The sequence below is a fragment of the Eschrichtius robustus genome, chromosome X (assembly GCF_028021215.1).
Source record: "Eschrichtius robustus isolate mEscRob2 chromosome X, mEscRob2.pri, whole genome shotgun sequence".
Lineage (NCBI taxonomy): Eukaryota > Metazoa > Chordata > Mammalia > Artiodactyla > Eschrichtiidae > Eschrichtius > Eschrichtius robustus.
The window spans coordinates 65,452,584-65,475,740 of NC_090845.1; the positions used below are offsets into that span (position 1 = coordinate 65,452,584).

The window sequence follows — 23,157 nt, forward strand, 5'->3', positions numbered from 1 at the left end:
AGGTGTTGCGGTTTGCTCCTATTACCACTTTACATCTCCAAAGAGTTCCGAGTTATCTACAAATGTGAACATTCCACTATGTCCATATCCTCCCCCAGATCACTCATAAATATTCAAAAGAACATCAGTCCCCGAATGGATGGCGGGAGGGGGACTACTGTTTTGTGTCTTGTCTACTTGGTTGCCATGTCTTATTAAGGACAAAATGTTGCCATGTCTTCTCCCCACACCCATAACGAGGGAGCATCACTGCTGTGCAGCAAACAGTGCTTTCCTTTTAGATGAAAAGAAATGGCTATCTATTTAAAGAACAAATAAATGTTATCTCAAAATGGCTACCAAGAATTTGACAAGTATTCCATGCAGCAGTTGTCTTTGGAATCACAAACATTTCTTCATACTCAATGGCAACAAACATACACCAGGAGTGTATGTGCAACAAATGAGGTTTGTCATTTGCAACAAATGACAAGGGGTAATAGATTCTCACACAGAACACATAATATAGAGCTCTTACAAATAGATAACATTCAGACCCAAGTCGAATAGTTCACAAAAGGAAATAGGAGCTAACAATTAACATTTAAGAGTCCAGCCTCGCCAATAATCAGAGAAATGTACCATAAATCAAAGATACCATTCTTTTACATATAAAGTAAGTAAAAAAAAATTTTATGTACCTAAATGACTGGGTACAAAAATTGACAACGTTTGGAATGCTATTATGGCAGGTCTTTACAATGTTCAAATTTTTTGATGAATAATGGTAATTCTGAACTCTGTTCTATAAAGAAATAACTCAAAATAGATAAACAATAAAAACTAAATGAAAAGACATTACATAATTTAAAATACTGAAAATCTTAAGCTACTTCCATACAACAAAATATCATGAAACCATTCAATGACAGTCACAGAAATGTTTAACATGGAAAAATGCACATTATAAACACAAAACGCCATATAAAATAGTACAAATATGTGATCACTGTAGAAAAATGCAGAAAGAATGAAAAAAAGTGAACACTGGTTATCTCTGGGTGGTGAAATTATGGATCTTTTTCCCTCATACTTGATGGTTATCTTCAGATGAAGCTACAATGGGTATTTACCAAATTTCTACATTGAGGGAACTATTCAAACTTAATGGAAGAAAAATCACAAAACAGAAGATAGAGTGATTTGACCACAATTTCAAATTTCTACTAACCAAAAGTTTAGAAACAAAAATTAAAAGGCAAACAACAACCTGTAGTACATATTTCTAACATTACAGAAATCTGAGTAAGAGCCTTTATTTACAAAACACATTCAAATAGATAACAATAATAAACGCTAAACTAAAAACTCCAACAGATAAATCAGTATAAGACATGAACTAACATCACATGGAAGAAAATAAAACTGCTAAGAAACATATAGAGGAAAACAGAATCCAAACTTACAACCAAAGAAATGCAAAATTAAATACTGTTTTTTTTATCCATTAAAATAATGTTTTTAATAAATAGTACTCAATGCTTGTGTGGGTAAAAATTGGTACAACCTTTTCATGAAGAAACTTGACAATACATATTAAGTGTTAAAAATGTTCATACCCTTTGCCACAGTAATTCCCCTTCAATGAATCTATCCCAACCAAATAATAAAAGAAATCCATGTATTCTCTGTCTTTTATTATGAGAAAGAAAAGCAGTACCCTCTCCTTTACTATTGAACCTTGGTATTAACACACCAAAATATTAATAATTGGTAAGGAAAAAATCTCTACTGCGGTAAATGACTGGTTGTCTCAAAGCGTCAGACCAGATCTCAAATCATGCAAAACAAGAAGGGTGTGTCCAGCCTGCCGCAGTCGGCCATTTTAAACCCTCTGCAGAACAAAAAGCACAGAAGACAAGGGTAGGTAAGGATGGCCACCCCATTAGGCTCCAAACCAATTCTTTACTTTTTGTCTTCAACATATGTAACCCTGTACAATGCACTGAGTAAAAATCAGCAAACAGGTCTCCTTTCTTAAACTGCATAGATAAGTTACAAATAAAATTTGAAACCATAAAAGAAGGGTCCTTTAAATTTGCCCCATCATTTTGGTGGATAAATATAATGTTTAAGAGCACCGGATTCCGAAGCCACAGTACCTGGACAAAAATCCAGTCTCAGTCATTCAGACGGATATAAAGCCTTGGATTTACTTTACCTGTGTCCCTGAAATTTCTCATTTGTAAAAGACGAATAACGGTACTGCTATTTCATAAGACTGTCCAGAGTACTAAATTAGTTAAGGCATGTGTAAAAGCATGTAGACCCAGTACTTGGCACACAGTTTAAGCTCCAAAGACATTTAAGCATAATTATTATTATAGATAGGGAAACAGGCCCAGAGAAGGAAAATGACCGTATGAGATCACAGCTAGGATTACTGAAAAGACCTGTCTCAATTTTGAATCCTGTGCCCTTTCTTCTACATATCTAACTGCTAAATTACTAGTTTTAGCGATTAACAGTAGATCCTTACTGACAGCCCTCTAAGAGCCATGACAGTGCTGCTGCCTAAAAAAAAAAAATAGTCCCCCTAAACGAAACCGTGCTCAAAGTTCTACAGAAAAAAATAATTTAGAAGAAAGGATGTGAACCCAGGTCACCTTCATACCACCATTATCATTTGCCTAAATCCTAGGTTTAAAGCAAAGTGGAATAAGCACTTGGAAACAGCCAAATCCTCACCCCTACAACCTCAAGGGGAGAAAACCAAGGGCTTCTGACCATCAGTAGGTTCTCACAATATTGCAGCCGCTGGGTTCTGCTACTCTGATGGAATGAGAGAATATGTCCAGAGCCAAGGACACCGGCCCACGATCTGCAAGTCAGGCACAGAGCCCTCCAGAGGCGTACTGCCCGAATGTGGCCTTGTCTCCAAGTGCTCCCGTTTTACGCATTTCCTACACACAGCCTGCTGCCGTAACCTTTTGTAAAGTCATCATCGCCTCCGCATTTTTAAACCCACATTATCTATAGGCCAGAGAGGGGCTAAGATTCTGGGTTATTATCTGGTGGATCGGCCACAGCCTAAGACAACTCCAACTCAGGCTAACCCCCCTCACCCAACTGGAAAGGTCGATCTGCTCCTCTGCAGGCCCTCCTAGCCCAAGATGGCCAAGCAAAAAGACAACTTACCTCCCCCCTCGCCATTTTGCAATCTTAATTACACGTACGCTGCGCGCCTCCCCTCCCCGTCATTCCGTTTGAAATACGCATGCGCGCCTCTCCCCTCCTCCCGTTAAAGCCAACCGTCACAAAGTCGTCTCGAGTGCGCATGCGCACCTTCACTCGTCCCTTCCGCGCCTATCAACTACCAGCAACTTTGCTTTCCTAAATACGCATTCGACCCACCCCCCCTGCCCCAAGCCTTACGCGTGCGTACCTCCCGCTCTCCCCAATGGAAGCCCCCCCACCCCCCCACAGACATCAGACCTCAAATACAGTGGACCCTCCGCGGATACGGAGGACTGACTATACTATGCCGTTCTATATAGGAGACTTGAGCATCCGCGGATTTTGGTATCCGCGGGGGTCCTGCAACCAATCCTCCGCGTTTACCAAAGGACGACTGCATACCTGCACGCTACCGCGCCGCGCATCGCCACACTCTCAAATACACGTGCGCACCGCGTCTGTCCTCCCACCTCAGTTTTTTATATAAAAGTGCCTGATGATATCTGGATGTGTTTCTCGCTATAGTTGTGCCCCAGTGCTCAATCAAGGAGAGCCATTACCAGCCTTCCCTAATGTTGGTAGGTGTGATAAACTAGGAAGTGGAATACGGGAAAGACGTCATTGCTTGCAGAGCAGATGCCAGATCTAGATAGAATTCGCCCCGACCCTCAGGGAGGGGCTTAGAGTACCCTCGGATTCCGTAATAAGAGCCACCACCCTGAACAAAGGCAAAGAAAGCTCTCATAATCTCCTAGTCCTACAACCCCGACCTTTAAATACACCTTCTACTGCATATGAAGAACTCCAAAAAATTTTAAAGCAAGGAACGTTATGGAAAATGCCGACGCCCAGGTGCCTCAACCCTGATTAATGGAAAGAAGTCTGTATTACTTTCACAATGGGAAGTAAATGCTCAACATCCTTTTGTAGGTCTGAGGCGCGTACTGTCCCCCATTTTTTCCTCTCGTGAACCGGGAGAACACACAAATTAAGGATCCCCCTGGGCCGAGTTCCCTCCGCCGCCCTCCATGTTCTTCCCCTATGTCGTTCCTTTACCTCCTGGCTGCATCGAAGGTCATAGCATGAATTCTTAGCGCCGGCCGTCCCAAGACAGGGTGAAGGGAGAGGCGGCACAGAGTTCGCGGCGCCAGGGTGGCAAGAGCAGGCCAAGGTGGCAGTGGACAGCAGGCAGAGGACCAGCCGTACCTCCAGCCGCAGCTCAGATGCCCAGACAGCGCCGATGCCCAGACAGCGCCGCCTCTCCAGGATCGCCGCAGTGTGCTTCAGGCGCATGCGCTAAGCCCGCCCTCTTCTCCCCACCCCTCCACCCAGCCCCAGCTTTCCCCGAGGCTGACCCTCCGGTGTTCCCCCTCGCCCAGGTCCTTGGCCCATCCTGCTTCCTCAACCTTTCTTCCTCTTGGTTACACCGGTCTTCACCACCATCCTTCCCTCAGCCCATCTTCCTTCGTCAATCCCTCTTCTGTTCTTAGCCCACCATTTCATTGCCAGTCTCCCTGTTGGCTGCCTTTATTCGCTCTGTTATCCTTAGTGGCCTACCCGTGTATTCTTGGCCTTGCCTGGTCTGCAGCCCTATTGGGCCTCTTACTCCTCCCCTTGTGTGTCTGATGTTGCAAATTGTAAAAAATACGGCAAAAAATGCTGTTTAAAAGATATTGTATCCACACAATCCTCTCCAAGGAAGCTCTCAAGCTGAGCCCAACTAGCTAGTGTTGGGCAAACAATGCCTGGTTAGTGATGAACCCACAGAGGAGACCCAGAGGCAGGGGACCAAAAGACCCTATGCACAGAGCAAAAAGGGAAAGGGTGTTCAATCAGTTTGGGGGTAAGAAGGAGTATGCAACACCTTTTTCTTTCTCTTCACAACCCTGGTATTGTCTGAACATTAAAAATACTGTTCAGTGTCCTTTGGTGCTAGATGCAAGGCTTGTTCCTGTCTTCTGTGAGAAATTCACATATTAATTTTAAGAGAAGTGGCATCATTTATTCAACAGGCTCTGAAATAGATTCCTTTTCGGATGTGAGGAGGAGAGAATACAAAATAACATTTTGTTTCTCATTATGATGTTTTACTTTGGTGGCTGGTTCTTGCTTTCTAAGAAAGCCAGTTTGGAAATACCAAAAACTAAGAACCCACAATTCTATAAATTCTGAGACCCATAAAATGTGTACATCATCATCCTCTCTAATTGTTAGGAATGTCATATTAACATTATTTGGAGACATAATGGAAGATTTTTTTTTTGCCTAATATGCACAAAAAGGTTATATACAACAATGTGCAATATGCAGAAAGAAAAAAAAGAGAAAAATAGAAATGCTTGAAGTTATAGTAGTATAAAGAACCTCACTCCTAAATTAAAAGAATCATTTATTATTGCACAAAAGTTAAAAGGGAATTTTGGGAATTCCCTGACAGTCCAGTGGTTAGGACTCTGCACTTCCACTGCAGGGGGCATGGTTTTTGTCCCTGGTTGGGGAACTAAGATCCTACAAGCTGCCACAGCGTGGCCAAATAATAATAATAATAAAAGGGAATTTTGCCCACGATTCTACAGCACTATAACAAATGCTTTTATTTCTTTGTGTACTTTTTTTTGTTATAACAGTTCTATTGAGATATAATTCACATGTCATACAATTCACCAGCTTAACGTGTACAGTGCAATGGATTTTAGTGTATTCACAGCTGTATGGCCATCACCACAATTTTAGAATTTTTCATCACCCCAAAATGAAACCTCATGTCCATTATCATATCTTTGTGTTCTTTCAATTTTTGCTTAAATATGTAATGTTTTAACATCAACATTTTAATAGATATAGTGTTGTTTTAAATATTTTGACATGGTCCTAATTATCATCTTTATCATTTTAACAAATGGACAACATTCCACTTTGTAAAGTATTCTAAAATTGAGGTCAGTACATAATAATAATTGCAGATGCAGTTACTTGCTCTTTCCACTTCTCTTCCGTTTGACAAAGCTTCCCTAATCTACTATGTCCAATCTGAAGAGAAATTCAAGAAAGAGGCACAGCTTGTAAGTCTTGAATGCTATAAATACTTTGGGCCCTGGACCTATGCATTTGTCTGAACTTTGCATTTCCTCAGGAGTGGTAAAGAAAATATCTGGAGACCTCTACTACCTCCACACTAACACTCTGAGGCTCTGATTCCCTTTTATTCCCCACCCAATACATTTGTTAGGAGAATGACCCTCTTTAGAAAATATGATAGTTAATTTTATGTGCCAGCTTGGCTGGGTCATGGTGCCCAGACACATGGCCAAATATTATTCTGGATATTTCTGTGAGGGTGTTTTTAGATGAAATTAACATTTAAATCAGTGGACTTTGAGTAAAGCAGATTGTTTGCCATAATGTGGGTGGGCCTCATCCATCAGTTGAAGGCCTGAATAGAACAAAAGACTAACCTTCCCTGAGCAAGAGAGAATTCTGCCAGTGGACAGCCTTTAGACTTGAACTACAACACTGTCTCTTCCCTAGGTCTTCAGCCTGCTAGCCCACCCTGCAGATTTTGGACTACCCAGCCTCCATAATCAAGTGAACCAATTCCTTAAAATAAGTAAATGAATATTTATTTATATATTATATAAAAGGTATATATACATACATCCATAGATAGATAGATAATCTCTCTCAATAGATAGATAGATATAGAGATATCATGTTGGTTTTGTTCCTGTGAAGAATCCAAATACAGAGGATCTCCTCAAACCTGTGAACACCCTGAATTGAGGTTGGGGTACAGGAATGAAAAATAGTCAAGAATACTCTATCAGTCCCTTGAATACAGCTTTGCCTTGCCAAATTGCACATTGACTAAATCTGGCATGGGACTGGCCTTAATTCTGTAATAGCTAGCATTACAAGGATATAAATCTGAGGAAATAAGAGTGAAAATAAATGAAATAGAGAATAGAAAAACAATAGAGAAAGTCAACAAAACCAAAAGTTGGTTCTTTGAAAAGATCAGCAAAATTGAAAAAAAACCGTTCAGCTGGACTGATGAAGAAAAAAGGAGGTAAGAATCAAATTTCTAAAATCAGGAATGCAAGAGGGTTCATCAGTATTGACTTTACAGAAATAAAAGAAGTATAAGGGAATATTATGAACAACTGTATGCCAATAAATTAAATAACCTAGATGAAATAGACAAATTCTCAGAAAGACACAAAGTGCCCAAAGTGCCTCAAGAAGAAACAGAAAATCTGAATATACCTATAACAAGTTAAGAGACTAAATTAGTAATTTTAAAACTTCCCACAAGAAAAGCCCAGGCTAAAATAGCTTCACTAGTGAAATCTTGCAAACATTTAAAGGAGAAATAGTATAAATTCTTTACAAATTATTCCAAAAAATAGCAGAGATGGGAAGCCCTCCAAAATCATCCTTTGAGGTCAGTATTACTTTGAAATGACAACCAGACAGAGATATCACGAGAATAAAAATTTTAAAACTTCTACAGATTAATATTCCTTATCAGCGTAGTTGCAAAAATCCTCAACAAAGTACTAGCAAACCAAATCCAACAGTAATAAAGGGCAAAACCACATGATCATCTGAATAGCCACAGAAGAATTTGACAAAATCCAATGCACTTACATGTTTTTAAAAAGTGCTTAATAAATTAGGAATAGGAAGGAACTTCCTCAACCTGATAAAGGGTATCTACCAAAAGCCCACAGCTGACATCATACTTAATGATGAGACTGAAAGCTTTCCCCTTAAGATCAGGAACAAGACAAGGATGTGCACTTTCACAACTTATATTCAACAATCTACTGGTGATTCTAGCAAATGCAAGAAGTCAAGGCAAACTCAAGAGATGCAAAAAAAGCATTTGACAAAATTCAACATGGCTCAGCCATGAGTAGCATTTACATAGTTATAATTATGTAAATGTTGGCTATTGACCCAATCAATATTAGGAGAAAGGTGCAAGGGCGGGAGGGTGAGTGGAATGCAAGCACATGAAGTGTACCAAAAGATGGTGTAGGTAAAAGAGGGATAAATGTTCATTCTCTGAAATGGAAAATCATAGATAATGTCTAAAATTGAAACATCAAGAAGTCATAGCATAAGCATAAGCATTATTTATAGTTATCAATCAAACTATGAGTAAAAATAATTTAGTGAATTGAAAGATTAATTTAATGGGTCACTACCAGCATTTTTTACAACATGACTAGAAAGCATGAAAGTGCATTGCAGGGAATTCTCTGGCAGTCCAATGGTTAAGACTCTGTGCTCTCACTGTGGAGGGCCCAGGTTCAATCCCTGGATAGGGAACTAAGATCCCACAGCCTGTGCAGCGAGGCCAAAAAAAAAAAAAAAAAAAAAATATATATATATACACACACATATATATAAATATATATATACATATCAAATTTAAAAAGTGCATTACAGACATTAAGGGTAATTATTTTTTTCTTAACCTTATTTGAGTTATAGCACACACTCACACACACACACACACACACACACACACACACACACATATCCTCTATTGTGATGTAAAATGCATTTCTTCCTTCATGTCTCAATTAAACCTGTTTGAAAATCAATGCTTTAAACTATGGGCATGTATTACTTTAATAAAACTATAAATCTAAACAGGGGTCTAAATATGATAGTTAATACAGCTAATTTAATAAACATATATCAAATTTTAAAACACAGAGAGAATTTTTGCCATTTGAAACCATTTATGCTGCATCATTTAATTGTTTAGGAATAAAACTCATTCCACTATTCTATATGTGGCAACTGCTCATCCTCTTTGGCTATAACTTTTATTAATTTTTGAAAACATTTTTCTTTGCGGTTGCATTTATGAAACCAGTTGCACATTCCAATCAAGTCATATTGAAAATAAAGGGCATTCACTTTGTTGTGGAGCAGAAACTAGCACACCATTGTAAAGCAATTATACTCCAATAAAGATGTTAAAAAAAAATTAAAAAATAAAAAATAAAGGGCAATTGCTACATTCATTATTCTCACGTCTATGTTTTACCAAATACAGTTGTACTGGCTTCCTGAAAAAAATTCACATGCAAAGCATATAGCTAGCTAGTAACTTAAAGAAAAATATTTATTGTGGATTTTTAAAATTACACCACCTAAAGTCATTTCAAAAACTGCAAAATACAGAGAAGGAAAATAAGGAGAAAAAAGTCCTGTTCAATCTTATAGCCCCAAAATAGCTACAGTTGGATATTTTAGTGTCTAGTTTTCCATACATATTTCTATATCTGTATAAGTGGACATGTCCAGAAATCCTTATGAGCTTTATATAATAAATAATTTAGAAAACAGAGAGGAAATCTGTCCAATATTTAAATTAAGATTTTGTAATTTATTTTGCAAAGAACAACATATTCTTTATACTGAGTGCTTCAATTATGTTGTTTTACAACTTAAATGGTGGTGATTATGTTGAAAACTACGATTCCTGAAATAAAACAGGCTAAATTGTGAGTAAATCTCCCTGTAGCATTTTACAGATTTTTTTCTATCTTATGTATCTCATATCTTTATGGATGTTTGTATTTTATTTTTTAACCCACCCCCCCAAATGGGTTACTCTAATTTGTTGAATTTCTTTCGTTTACTGGATTAGATACATCTCACACATATCTTTCCTATGTCCAAAGCGCATATATAAAAACTGGTCATCTACTAGACCACAAAGAAGGCCTAAGCCTTAATTATAAGAAATCCTACAAGGCACATTTTCTGAACAAGAGCGGATTCAAACTCAAACTTAACGACCCAAGAAGTGTTTATTTAACACACAAAAACAAAAATAAACAAACAAAAAACGGAAAACGCCCCTGCTATGGGCTTTGGGCTTCAAGGACAGGAGGAAAGTCAGGCGGGAAGGAGCTGACTGCTAGAACGCCTGTGACACAAGAATGGGGCCGTGCGCAAACCCTGTGTGACATCGCTGAGGCCCCTCGAGAAAAACAGCCACTTCTGTCTAAACCTCCATAAGGGGAGTTTTGTCGGGGCTTCCGGGGCAGCAGTGGGACCGCTCACCTGAAGATCTCACTGCAGCCATGAACAGTAAGGAATGCTTCAAGTGTGGACACTCTGGCCCTAAAGGAGGAGGAGCTCGAGGGCGCGGAGCTAGAGGTGGTGGCCGAGGTGCTCAGTGCAGTTCCGCCACCCTACCTGTCATCTGTTACTGCTGCAGTGAGCCTGGTCATCATGCTAAGAACTGTAACCTTCTCGATGACATCTGTTACAACTGTGGGACAAGTGGCCACATCGCCAAAGACTGTGTTAAGCCTAAGCGAGAGAGACAGCAGTGCTGTTACACCTGTGGCAGACCAGGGCATCTGGCCCGTGATTGTGACCATCAGGAGGGGCAGAAGCGCTACTCTTGTGGCGAATATGGCCACATTCAGAAACACTGCGCCCGAGTCAAGTGCTACCGTTGTGGCTAGACCAGCCACATGGCCTTCAACTGCCATCAACTGCAGCAAGAGGAGCAAGGTCAACTGCTACCGTTGGGCGGACTTGGACATCTAGCCCGGGAATGCCCCCATTGAGTCTACCGCTTAACTTTTCCCTTTGTTCCCCACCACCCCTACTCCTTTTGCTGCTTGATAATTGTGTTATTTTCTCTGAAACCTCTTCTCTGACCAAAGGTTGATAGACTGAGGCTACTCTCAGGCCAGTGAGCTTTAATTACAAAGGTAAAAGAGGAAAGGGCTGGGAAAAAAATCTCAGAAAAAGTTATTCACTTGTAGATGTCTTATAATTAATGTGTTTCTGCACCGCTGATAACTCCGGTCATTGAACATCCTGAGCATTAAGCAGTTTCTAGATTCTTTGGAGGCATTTTGATTTAACATTTAATTAAGAGCTACTGTGTGCCAGCCACTGCCAGAAAAGCTGGAGAAATATCTGTGAACAAATCAGACCAAGTTTGCAAACACAAGCCTAGAATCTATTAACAAGTAAAATAGTGTGTCAGATAAAGATAAATTGCTAGAGAAAAAAAAGAACACCAGGTAAAAGGATAGAGAATGTGTGTGGGGGGGACCTATGTTTCTGTCTTAGATACACAAGGCACCCTGAGTAGGCGACATCTCCTCAGAGATTCATTGCAAAAATAAAGCTGATTCTAGAAATGTCTGTGACTTTGCCAAAGTAACTTTATTATATATCGATTGCTTTGATTTATTTGACCTCATTACCTCTTAAATAACATTGAAAGACATCTCTATCTGGTCTTACAGAGAGTGTATAGTTTATGAAAATAAAACAGAAAAATATGTATAACGTGTACAAGTAGCTTTGACAGAGAGCAATGAGAAAACAACCAAACAAAAAAACCTTAGCAGCAAATTGTGGACATAAAGATATTGGTGATAAAGTTTGGACTTACATATTTTAAAAAATCTAAGAAAACAGGTATAAACATTAAGATTAAACATAGATAGGGGCTTTTGTAATATCAAAAACACACATTTTCACAGGTATGAAAATTATATTTATGTTTAGGAATTTCCGAAAAATGTGTTTTCCCAGATACGAATACATTCAATTTCATATGCTGCGACCCATTTTAAAAAATCAGATCTGAAAAACAACTGAAGTTCTATAAAATAGAAAAGGCAATTTAAATTCTAAATTCTAAATAAAACCTGGGATGGGGAGAGGTAACTGTTGTGTCAAGAGAAAATTGAAGTTGTAATGAAAAATGATTTACAAAATAACAGTAATGACAATACTACATATCAAACCTAGGATGTGATAGAATTTATAGCAGAAAAGATAGTGTAGAGGGTATAGTTTTTGATCCATAAACTCAAACCCAATAAAAGAAATGTAACTGGTTTTATAACTGAAGACGCATTCTTTTATGAACCTCCATAAGACTTGATGTGTGACCCTTCATCCCCATCTGAAAGACCCTTTCAATTCAGCTGCGTTTCAACTTCTGTGACCCTCTTGGGCTCCTAGAAATTGATTCTGTCACTCTGTGCTATCTCAACAAGATAAACTCAGCCACACTCCCAGCCCCTGAACGGGGCAATCTCAGTCCAGTCTGCCAAGACACAGCTGGAAACTCCTATATCACACTGAGCCAAACAAATTCTTGAGTCTCATCATAGTGCTGAACTCTATTTAGGAAAGGAGGACCACAGGAATCTGCTTTTGAATCCCCCCAAACCATCTGGCATTTCATTTCCCATGCCCTCAGGAGTTTGGCCCAGAGTTGGAGGGGGAAAAGAGGCTATGTCCCTTTATTAAGGACACACACAGCATTGAAGTCCTCTTTACATTCCCTTTAGGCATTTTTTCTAGTCTAGATGAAAGGAAGTCTTATTTTGACTCACCTGTACCCTGTGCCAGAAGTTACAAAATGGTAGCCCTCTTACTGAATCAGGTCCACAATATGTTTAGTTTGACCTGAACATTGTTTAACAACATTCATTAATTAGATGCCAACATTTAAAAATTGGAACATTTCCAATGGAAATTCTTTTTCTTCTTTCTGGAATAAAATGAAAGATCAGGAAGCAATAGGCACCAATTTCTGTGTGGAAACTTTCAGCTGGAGGTGAGTAGTACTTTCTCCCTAGACAAGTCAAAAGTTCCCTCTTCAACTTAAAAGAAAATGAGGAAGGAATTTAAACATTTTACTACAAAAAAATCAACTAAACACAAAAGAAGACAGTAATGCAGGGAAATGAGGGACAAAGCTATAAGGCATACAGAAAACAAATTGCAAAATGACAGAAGTCCTTCCTTATCAGTAATTACTTCAACTGTAAATGGATTAGATTCTCCAATGAAAAGACAGAGATTGAAAGAATGGATAAAAACACATGATCCAACTGTAAATTGCCTTTTCTATAAGAGACTCATTTTAGGTCCAAAACCACAAATACATTGAAAGCGAAAGAATGGGGGAAAAAATTCCACGCAAATTGTAACCAAAAGAGAGCAGAGGTGGCTATACTAATATCAGCCAAAATAGACTTTAAATCAAAAAAGTTTACGAGAGTCAAAGAAGGACATTATGTATTAATAAAAGGTTCAATAGTTATACCTTATTGGCCAGGATATGGAGAGATGAGAACCCCATACACTGCTATTGGAAGCAGAAAATTTGTATAACATTTCTGGAAGGCAATTTGGCATTATAGATCAAAAACCTTTAAAAAGTCCTTGTCCTTTGAAATAGAAATTAAACTTCTAGAAATTTAAGAGACTGATCATGGATATATACTCAAATATATATTAAAAATAGTGTTCACCTCAACATTATTGCAGTGATACATAAGAAACATTTATCTTCAAAGGGTAGGGAATTTAAAATATGACACATGTATAAGATAAAATACCTTGCTGCCACTAAAAATCATATTATAGCAGAATGTTTATCGACACAGAGAAATGATCAGGCTACCAAATAATACACACAGTGTAACATAGGTAGTTCTTCCTATTGTAAAAGCTCTGAGCACATTGTACTTTCTAAAACAAGAGTAAACACCAAAAATAAATTTAAAAATTTAAACTCTCCAGCTATTTTAAAATTTATAAATCATTTACTAAATAACTGTAGGTTCCAAAAGGTAATTACAATTACAATTGCCAGCAATTTAGAAGATGGAAACAAAATTTATGGACTCCAGTCAAAAATAGTATTCAGAAGCCAAATATTTTATTACATTATAATTCAGGAAGACTTTTTAAAAACTTAGACAAAGCTGCAGAAATTAGAGAAATGAAAAACAAGATTAAAACCAAAAAGTTCAAAAAACAAGTGAATTAGACAAAACAATTGATAAACAAAAAAGTCAGCGTCTTTGAACAAAATAAATATATTTAAAATAGAAAAACCTGAGGCACGCGTACTTTTTTAAAGGGAAGGAATGCATAAATATACAAATTAAGAATGTGAAAAGGTATTTAGGGAAAAAAAGCCAGAGCCAGAGAGGTAGTTTATCATAATTGTAAAAGAGCATAGACTTTGGAATTATACAGACCTGAATTAAGTCCTTGCTCTACTCTGTGACCTTAGGCAAGTCTCAATCCCTGTGAGACTATATTCTTATCTGTAAAATAAATAACACATCAAAGGGTCATTTTAAGAGTTACTTGAGATTTTATATGTCAAATGCTTGGCACAATGTCTGGTACATGGTAAAAATTCAACACACAAAAACTGCTATTATATGTAGCAGACTGCTTTTAAAATTATAAGAGAGCAGTGATTATAATTTTACTCTTAATGCACTTTAATATCAATGAATATACATTACTAAAAATGGCAAATTATGCAAATAGTGTGAGTATTACTACTAAGTTGATTATTGCCACTATTAAAATGATATAGCTCAGATGGTTTTAGGGTTATTTCATAAGAAAAAAATCATTACCAGCAAATTATTGACTATTCCAGAGCATAAGAGAGACAGCACACTAATTTTCTATAAAGCTAGTATATCTATAAAGCTAGCATAGAAAATTTTAGCAAATGCTAGTAGAAAAATTTTAAAAACTCTGCAGACTAATCTTATTTATGAATACTAGTACAAAAATCCTAAATAAAATTATACTAGAGTACAAGTTAGAAATTTCTTAGTTATAAGTGGCATACAATTCTATAATACTAAAACCTGGCTTAAGCAGAAGGGGGATTCAGGGTTGCATGTAATGAAGTAGGGGTAGGTGAGGCTTCGGGCACGACTAAAAACAGAAATTCAAACTGTCAGGATCAGTTTTTCTGTTTCTCCATCTCTCAGTTATACTCATGCATTGAGTAAAAGCTGAATAGGTAATTCAAACCAAGCTGCTTGCTATAGACAACTTTAAAAGCTGGTCAAAATATAAAGCACCGTCACTGTAAAAGTATCACAGAGCTAACAAGATAGTGAGGAACTGCTGGAATGAAATTCTGTGAAAAGACAGGAATCCTGAAAAGTGGAGGTGGACCTATCAATTAGGTTTACCTCTGTTCTGCTTACATTTGCCAAAGCAAAGAGGTACCTAAGATGCTGGACTGTGCCTTTTGAGGTTGGGGGACAAACAGGACAAATGTTGGAGTTCAGGGCACACTGAGGATGAGAACTCTGGTAAACTATAGCCCATTTGTTTTGCCAGGAAGGCAGAAACCACTTCACGTATTTACAACAGGAGGAACATATTGCAGGGAACTGGCACACTGGTGACGGAGGATCTGAAATCCAAATGGGATACCATAGATTAATAAGAGCAAGATGCCACAATCTTTTCTGGGTTGGAGATACAGAAGTAAGAGGCAATGTCACTGGAGCTCAGGGGTCACCTAGTGGAAGCTAGAACTGTAGCAGGCCTGTCCAGTTGGAGCCACAGAGAAAATGGAGCCACTGCCAGAGAAGCTGCCCAAAGCAGAGAGAAATGCCCCGGCCTCTTTCTTCCTCCCAACCATGGAGGCTTTTCTCCAAGAGGCTGGGAGCCAGGGAAGGTAGAAGAAAAGTTCTGAAGGCAAACATGGCCAGGAGACCACAGACCCCAAAAGCTGCACCCCAGGGATGAGAATGAACCAGAACTAAAGCATCCCCTTCCATTATAGCTTATTAAACTACTGTTCCTTTTTTTTTTTTTTAAAGAAATTCACGTTCTTTTATTTATTTATTTATGACTGTGTTGAGTCTTTCGTTTCTGTGTGAGGGCTTTCTCTAGTTGCGGCAAGTGAGGACCACTCTTCATCGCGGTGCGCGGGCCTCTCACTATCGCGGCCTCTCTTGTTGTGGAGCACAGGCTCCAGACACGCAGGCTCAGTAGTTGTGGCTCACGGGCCTTGTTGCTCTGCGGCACGCGGGATCTTCCCAGACCAGGGCTCGAACCCGTGTCCCCTGCATTGGCAGGCAGACTCTCAACCACTGCGCCACCAGGGAAGCCCCTACTGTTTCATTTTAAATGCAGATGACTTAAGGCATCAAGTCACTATATTCATAGCAGAATACAAGTTAGAACATCTGGAACTATGTTAGAAGACATAGCTTTGTGACTGATGAGATGACTGGCCCAGTATCACACATTTTCCCCACCTTTGCTCCTGACTGTATATTCATAGAGCCGTATATTTACCATGTTGCATCTTAGATATCCATAGAAAAAATTTCTCAGGGTTTTTTAAAGTTACAATAAAAAACACACAACATAGGGACTTCCCTGGTGGTACAGTGGTTAAGAATCCGCCTGCTAATGCAGGGGACACGGGTTCGATCCCTGGTTCGGGAAGATCCCACATGCCACGGAGCAACTAAGCCTGTGTGCCACAACTACTGAGCCTGCACTTAAAACCCCGCAAGCCACAGCTACTGAGCCCACATGCCGCAACTACTGAGCCCGTGTGTTGCAACTACTGAAGCCTGCACGTCTAGAGCCCGAGCACCACAAGAGAAACCACTGCAATGAGAAGACCACGCACTGCAACGAAGTGTAGCCCCCACTCGCCACAACTAGAGAAAGCCCGCGCACAGGAACAAAGACCAAACGCAGCCAAAAATAAATAAAATTAAAAAAAAACACACACAACAGGGCTTCCCTGGTGGCGCAGTGGTTGAGAGTCTGCCTGCCAATGCAGGGGACACGGGTTTGCGCCCTGGTCTGGGAGGATCCCACATGCCGCGGAGCGACTGGGTCCGTGAGCCACAATTACTGAGCCTGCGCGTCTGGAGCCTGTGCTCCGCAACAAGAGAGGCCGCGATAGTGAGAGGCCCGCGCACTGCGATGAAGAGTGGCCCCCACTTGCCACAACTAGAGAAAGCCCTCGCACAGAAACGAAGACCCAACACAGCCATAAATAAATAAATAAATAAAAATTAATTTAAAAAAATAGAGTTTATCTAAAAGCTCTTATCTCATTTATAGTTTCTTTCCTTAAAATTTTCTTTGGGGGCTTCCCTGATGGTGCAGTGGTTAAGAATCCGCCTGCCAATGCAGGGGACACAGGTTCGAGCCCTGGTCTGGGAAGATCCCACATGCTGCGGAGTAACTAAGCCCATGCGCCACAACTACTAAGCCCGCGTGCCACAACTACTGAAGCCTGCACACCTAGAGCCCGTGGTCCGCAACAAGAGAAGCCACTGCAATGAGAAGCTCATGCACCACAACAAAGAGTAGCCCTCGCTTGCCGCAACTAGAGAAAGCCCATGCGCAGCAACGAAGACCCAGTGCAGCCAAAAATAAATAAATAAAATAAATAAATTTATAAAAAAATAAAAATAAAAATAAAGTATATAAGGAACTTATACAATTAATTCAATAGCAAAAAGAATAACCTGATTAAAAAATGGGCAAAAGACTTGAATAGACATTTTTCCAAGGAAGATATACAAATGGCTAACAAGTATATGAAAAGGTGCTCAACATCACTAATCATCAGGGAAATGCAAATCAAAACCACAGTGAGATATCATCTCACATCTGTTAGAATGACCAATATAAAAAAGACAAAAGAAAACAAGTGTTGGTGAGAGAATGGTACCCTTGTACACTGTTGGAAATGTAAATTGGTACAGCCGTTATAGATACACTGTGGAGTTTCCTTAAAAAATTAAAAATAGAACTACTATATGATCCAGAAATCCCACTTCTGGATATATATCCAAGGGAAATAAAAACAGGATCTCAAAAGAGATATCTGCACCCCCATGTCCATTGCAGCATTATTCACAATAGCCAATTTATGGAAACAACCTATATATAAAATGGAATATTATTCAGCCATGAAAAAGAAGGAAATTCTGCTGTTTGGGTCAACAAGGATGAACCTGGAAGTCATTATGCTAAGTGAGAAAAGCCAGATAGAGAAAAACAAATACTGGATGGTATCACCCAAATGTGAAATCTAAAAAAAAGAAAAGAAAAGCTGAGCTAATAGAAATAGAGAGTAGAATATCTGTTACCAGGGGCTAGGAGGTGGGGGATAGGGGAAGATGTTGGACAAAGTGTACAAACATTTGGTCATAAGATGGGTAAGTTCTGAGGATCTAACATACAGCATGGTAACTATAGTTAATACTACTGCATTGTATACTTGAATTTGCTAAGAGAGTAGATCTTAAGCATTCTTACACACAATAAAGGTAACTGTGAGGTGATGTGTTAATAACTTGATTGTGGCAATCATTTCACAATGTGTGTATATATTAAATCACCAAGTTGTATACTTTAAATACATATAATTTTATTTGTCCATTATACCTCAGTAAAGCCGGGAAAAATGGTTAAGATAGTAAATATTATTTTATATGCATACTACCACACTTAAAAATAAATAATAATAATAAAAGTAATACTTCTAGTTGTATCTCTAGTAGTGAGTAAATATTGATTTGTTATTATTACTTAAACTATACATATTAAAAATATGTTTTATGCATGATATACTTCATGATAACAATTTTCAGAAAACTAATAATTTATAAAGATGCCAATTTTCCCTAATTTATAAATTTAACAGGATCCCAACAAATGTAACCACATGGTTTCTTTATTTGATTGTTTTTTGAAGTAGACAACCTGATTCCTTAGTTCATATGGGAAAATATACATGTAAAAAGACACAGAAAATCTCTGAAAAAGAAAAGCAACTAGGAGGAAATTTTTGCTCAGTGTTTTTAATGTTAAATGGTGTTGGACTTTGTCAAATGGTTTTACGCATCAATTGAGATAATCATGTGGTTTTTTTCCCTTTAATTATCTTAATATAAATTATATTAATTTGTTTTTGTGTGTTGAACCACTCTTGCATTTCTGGGATATTTCCTACTTGGTCATAGGTATAATCATTTTAATACACTACTGGATTAGTTTGCTGTTATTTTGCTGAGGATTTTTGGATCTATATTTGTATGGGATGTTGATCTGTTGTTTTTGTTTCTCATGATATTTTTGTCTGGCTTTAGTATTGGGATAATGCTAGCCTCATAGAATGGGTTCCAAAATGTTCCTTCCTCTTCTATTTTTGGAAGGATTTGAAAAGGATTGGAGTTAATTCTGCTTTAAATGTTTGGTAGGATTCACTAGTGCAGCCATCTGGTCCTGGACTTTTCTCTGTTGGGAGGTTTTTATTACAAATTCTATCTCTTTATTGTTATAGGACTGTTCAGATATTCCATGCTTCTTGAGTCAGTATCTATAGTTTGTGTGTTTCTAGGAATTTGTCTATTTCATCTAAGTTATCTATTTTGTTGGCATACAATTGTTCATAGTATTCCCTTATAATTCTTTTTATTTCTGTAATGCCAATACTAATGTCTCCACTTTCATTTCTGATTTTTTAGTAATTTGAGTATGCTTTCATTTTTCATAGTCAGTCTAGCTAATATTTTGTCAATTTTATTGATTTTTTTTCAAAAAAACAACTTCAATGTCTGTTGATTTTCTCCATTCTCTCTTTCATTTATCTCTACTCTAATCTTTATTATTACCTTCCTTCTGCTATCTTTGGATTTAGTTTTCTATTCTTATTCTAGTTCCTTAAAATCAAGTAATGAATTTGAGACCTTTCTTCCTTTTTAACATAGGCATTCACAGCTATAAAATTTCCCCTGAGCACTACTTTCACTAAATCTCATAAGTTTTGCTGTGGTTTTTTATTCAGCAAAGTATTTTCTAATTTCTTCTTTGAATCCTTGATTGTTTAAGAGTGTGATGTTAATTTCCACATAGTTGTGAATTTCCAATTTTATTTCTGTTATTGATTTCTAGTTTCATACTATTGTGGATAGAGAAGATATTTTGAATGATCTCAATCTTTTTAAATTTATAAGACTTGTTTTGTGGCCTAACATGTCTATCCTGGAAAATGTCCCATGTACACTTGGGAAGAATGTGTATTCTGGTGTTGCTGGGAACAATGTTCCGTATATTTTTTTAGGTCTAGTTGGTTTAAATTTATTTATTTATTTATTTATTTATGGCTGTGTTGGGTCTTGGTTGCTGCATGCGGGCTTTCTCTAGTTGTGATGAGCGGGGGCTACTCTTCGTTGCGGTGAGGGGGCTTCTCATTGTGGTGGCTTCTCTTGTTGCGGAGCACGGGTTCTAGGCACACAGGCTTCAGTAGTTGTGGCACGCGGGCTCAGCAGTTGTGGCGCACAGCCTTAGTTGCTCTGCGGCATGTGGGATCTTCCCGGACCAGGGCTCGAACCCATGTCCCCTGCATTGGCAGGCGGATTCTTAACCACCGTGCCACCAGGGAAGTCCAGGTCTAGTTGGTTTAAAGTGTTGTTAAAGTCCTCTGTATCTTTATAATTTATCAGTTGGTCCAGCCATTATTAAGAGTGAATTATTGGGACTTCCCTGGTGGCGCAGTGGTTAAGACTCTGCACTCCCAATGTAGGGGGCCCGGGTTCAATCCCTGGTCAGGGAACTAGGTCCCACATGCATGCTGCAACTAAGAGTTCACATGCTGCAGCTAAGGAGCCCTCGAGCCTCAACTAAGACCCAGCGCAACCAAATAAATAAATAAATATTTAAAAAAAAAAAAGAGTGAATTATTGACTTCTCCAACTGTTTTTGTAGAAGAGTCTATTTCTCCTTTTAAGTCTGTCAATTTTTGCTTTGTGTTTTTTCGGGGGGGCTTTGTTATTTGGTGTATATATGTTTATCATTGTTATATCTTCTCAATAAATTGACTATTTTATCAATATATAATGACTCTTTTTGTCTCGTAATTTTTTTTCTTAAAGCCTACTTTGTTTCATATTCCCAAACTGAAACTCTACCCATTAAACAATAACTCCCCATTCCCCCTTTCCTCAGCTCCTGGTAACAATTATTTTACTTTCTGTCTCTATGAATTTAATTTTTCTAGGTACATCACATAAGTGAAATCAGACAGTATTTGTCCTTTTGTGTCTGGATTATTTCACTTAGCATAACATAGTCAACGTTTATCCATGATGCAGTGTGTATCAGAATTTCATTCCTTTTTAGAAAATTTTTATTGAAGTATAGTTGATTTACAATGTTGTGCCAATCTCTACTGTACAGAAAAGTGACTCAGTTATACACATACATACATTCTTTTTAAAAATTTATTTATTTTAGTTATTTTTGGCTGCATTGGGTCTTCATTGCTGTATGTGGGCTTTCTCTAGTTGCGGCGAACAGAAGCTACTCTTCATCATGGTGCGCAGGCTTCTCATTGCAGTGGCCTCTCTTGTTGCAGAGAACAGGTTCTAGGCGCGTGGGCTTCAGTAGTTGCGGCGCAGGGACTCAGTAGTTGTGGCTCGTGGGCTCTAGAGCACAGGCTCAGTAGTTGTGGCACACAGGCTTAGTTGCTCCACGGCGTGTGGGATCTTCCCAGACCAGGGATCGAACCTGTGTCCCCTGCATTGGCAGGCGGATTCTTAACTACTGCTCCACCAGGGAAGCCCCCATACATTCTTTTTTAAAATATTATTTTCCATTATGGTTTATCACAGGATAGTGAATATAGTTCCCTGTGTTATACATTAAGACCTTGCTGTTTATCCATTCTAAATGTAATACTCCGCATCTACCAACCCCAAACTCCCAGTCCATCCCTCTCCCTCCCCCTGCCCCTTGGCAACCACAAGTCAGTTCTCTATGTCTATGAGTCTGTTTCTGTTTTGTAGATATGTTCATTTGTGCCACATTTTAGATTCCATATATAAGTGATATCATCCAGTATCTGTCTCTTTCTGACTTACTTAGTATGATAATCTCCAGTTGCATCCATGTTGCTGCAAATGGCATTATTTTGTTCTTTTTTATGGCTGAGTAGTATTCCATTGTATATATGTACCACATCTTTATTCATTCATCTGTTGATGGACATTTAGGTTGTTTCCATGTTTTGGCTATTTTGAACAGTGCTGCTATGAACATAAGGGTGCATGTATCTTCTTGAATTATAGTTTTGTCTGGGTATATTGTCAGGAGTGGGATTGCTGGATCATATGGTAATTCTCTTTTTAGCTTTCTGAGGAACCTCCATACTGTTTTCTGTAGTGGATGTATCAATTTACATTCCCACCAACAGTGCAGGAGGGTTCCCTTTTCTCCACACCCTCTCCAGCATTTATTGTTTCTAGATTTTTTGATGATGGCCATTCTGACTGGTGTGAGATGATACCTCATTGCAGTTTTGATTTGCATTTCTCTAATAATTAGTGATGTTGAGCATCTTCTCATGTGCTTACTGGCCATTTGTAAGAATTTCATTCTTTTTTAAGGCTGACTATTATTTCATCATATGTACATACCACATTTTTGTTTATCTATTGATTGGTCAAGGGAAATTTGAGATGTTTCCACCTTTTGGCTATTGTGAATAATGCTGCTATGAACATTGGTATACAAATGTCTGAATCTCTGCTTTCAATCTTTTTGGATTTGTACCTAGAAGTGGAACTGCTGGATCATATGGTCATTCTATATTCGATTTTCTTAGGAACTGGCATACTATTATATTTTCCTGCACCACTTTACATTCCCACCAGCAATACACAAGGATTCCAATTTCTCCACCTCCTCATTGACACTTGTTAATTTCTGTTTTTATTTATTATTATAAAACAATATCCATCTTAATTGTTATGAAGTGGTATCTCATTGTGGTTTTGATTTGCTCTTCTCTAATGATTAGTGATGCTGAGTATGTTTTCATTTGTTTATTTGGCCATTAGTATATCTTCTTTAGAGGAATGTCTAATCAAGTAATTTGCCCTATGCATTTGTCTTTTAAAGGATATAGGGGAAAAAAGACAAGGTTCAAGCCAAAAATACAATGCTGACTCTTATTTTTACTTATATCATACCTTTACCAGTGTTCTTTATCTCTTTGTATGGTCTTAGGTTACTATCTTTTTTTTTTTTTCAGACTGTATGACTCCCTTTAGCATTTCT

At 38.3% G+C, this 23,157-nt stretch overlaps 1 protein-coding gene across 1 annotated transcript; it reads left to right on the forward strand.

Moving 5' to 3' along the window:
* The first annotated feature begins 10,325 nt into the window (after nucleotides 1-10,325).
* Nucleotides 10,326-10,715, forward strand: ZCCHC13 (zinc finger CCHC-type containing 13). Its single transcript, XM_068532633.1, has one exon. It carries the CDS (start codon nucleotides 10,326-10,328, stop codon nucleotides 10,713-10,715), a length of 390 nt encoding a protein of 129 aa, XP_068388734.1.
* Nucleotides 10,716-23,157: the final 12,442 nt, after the last annotated feature.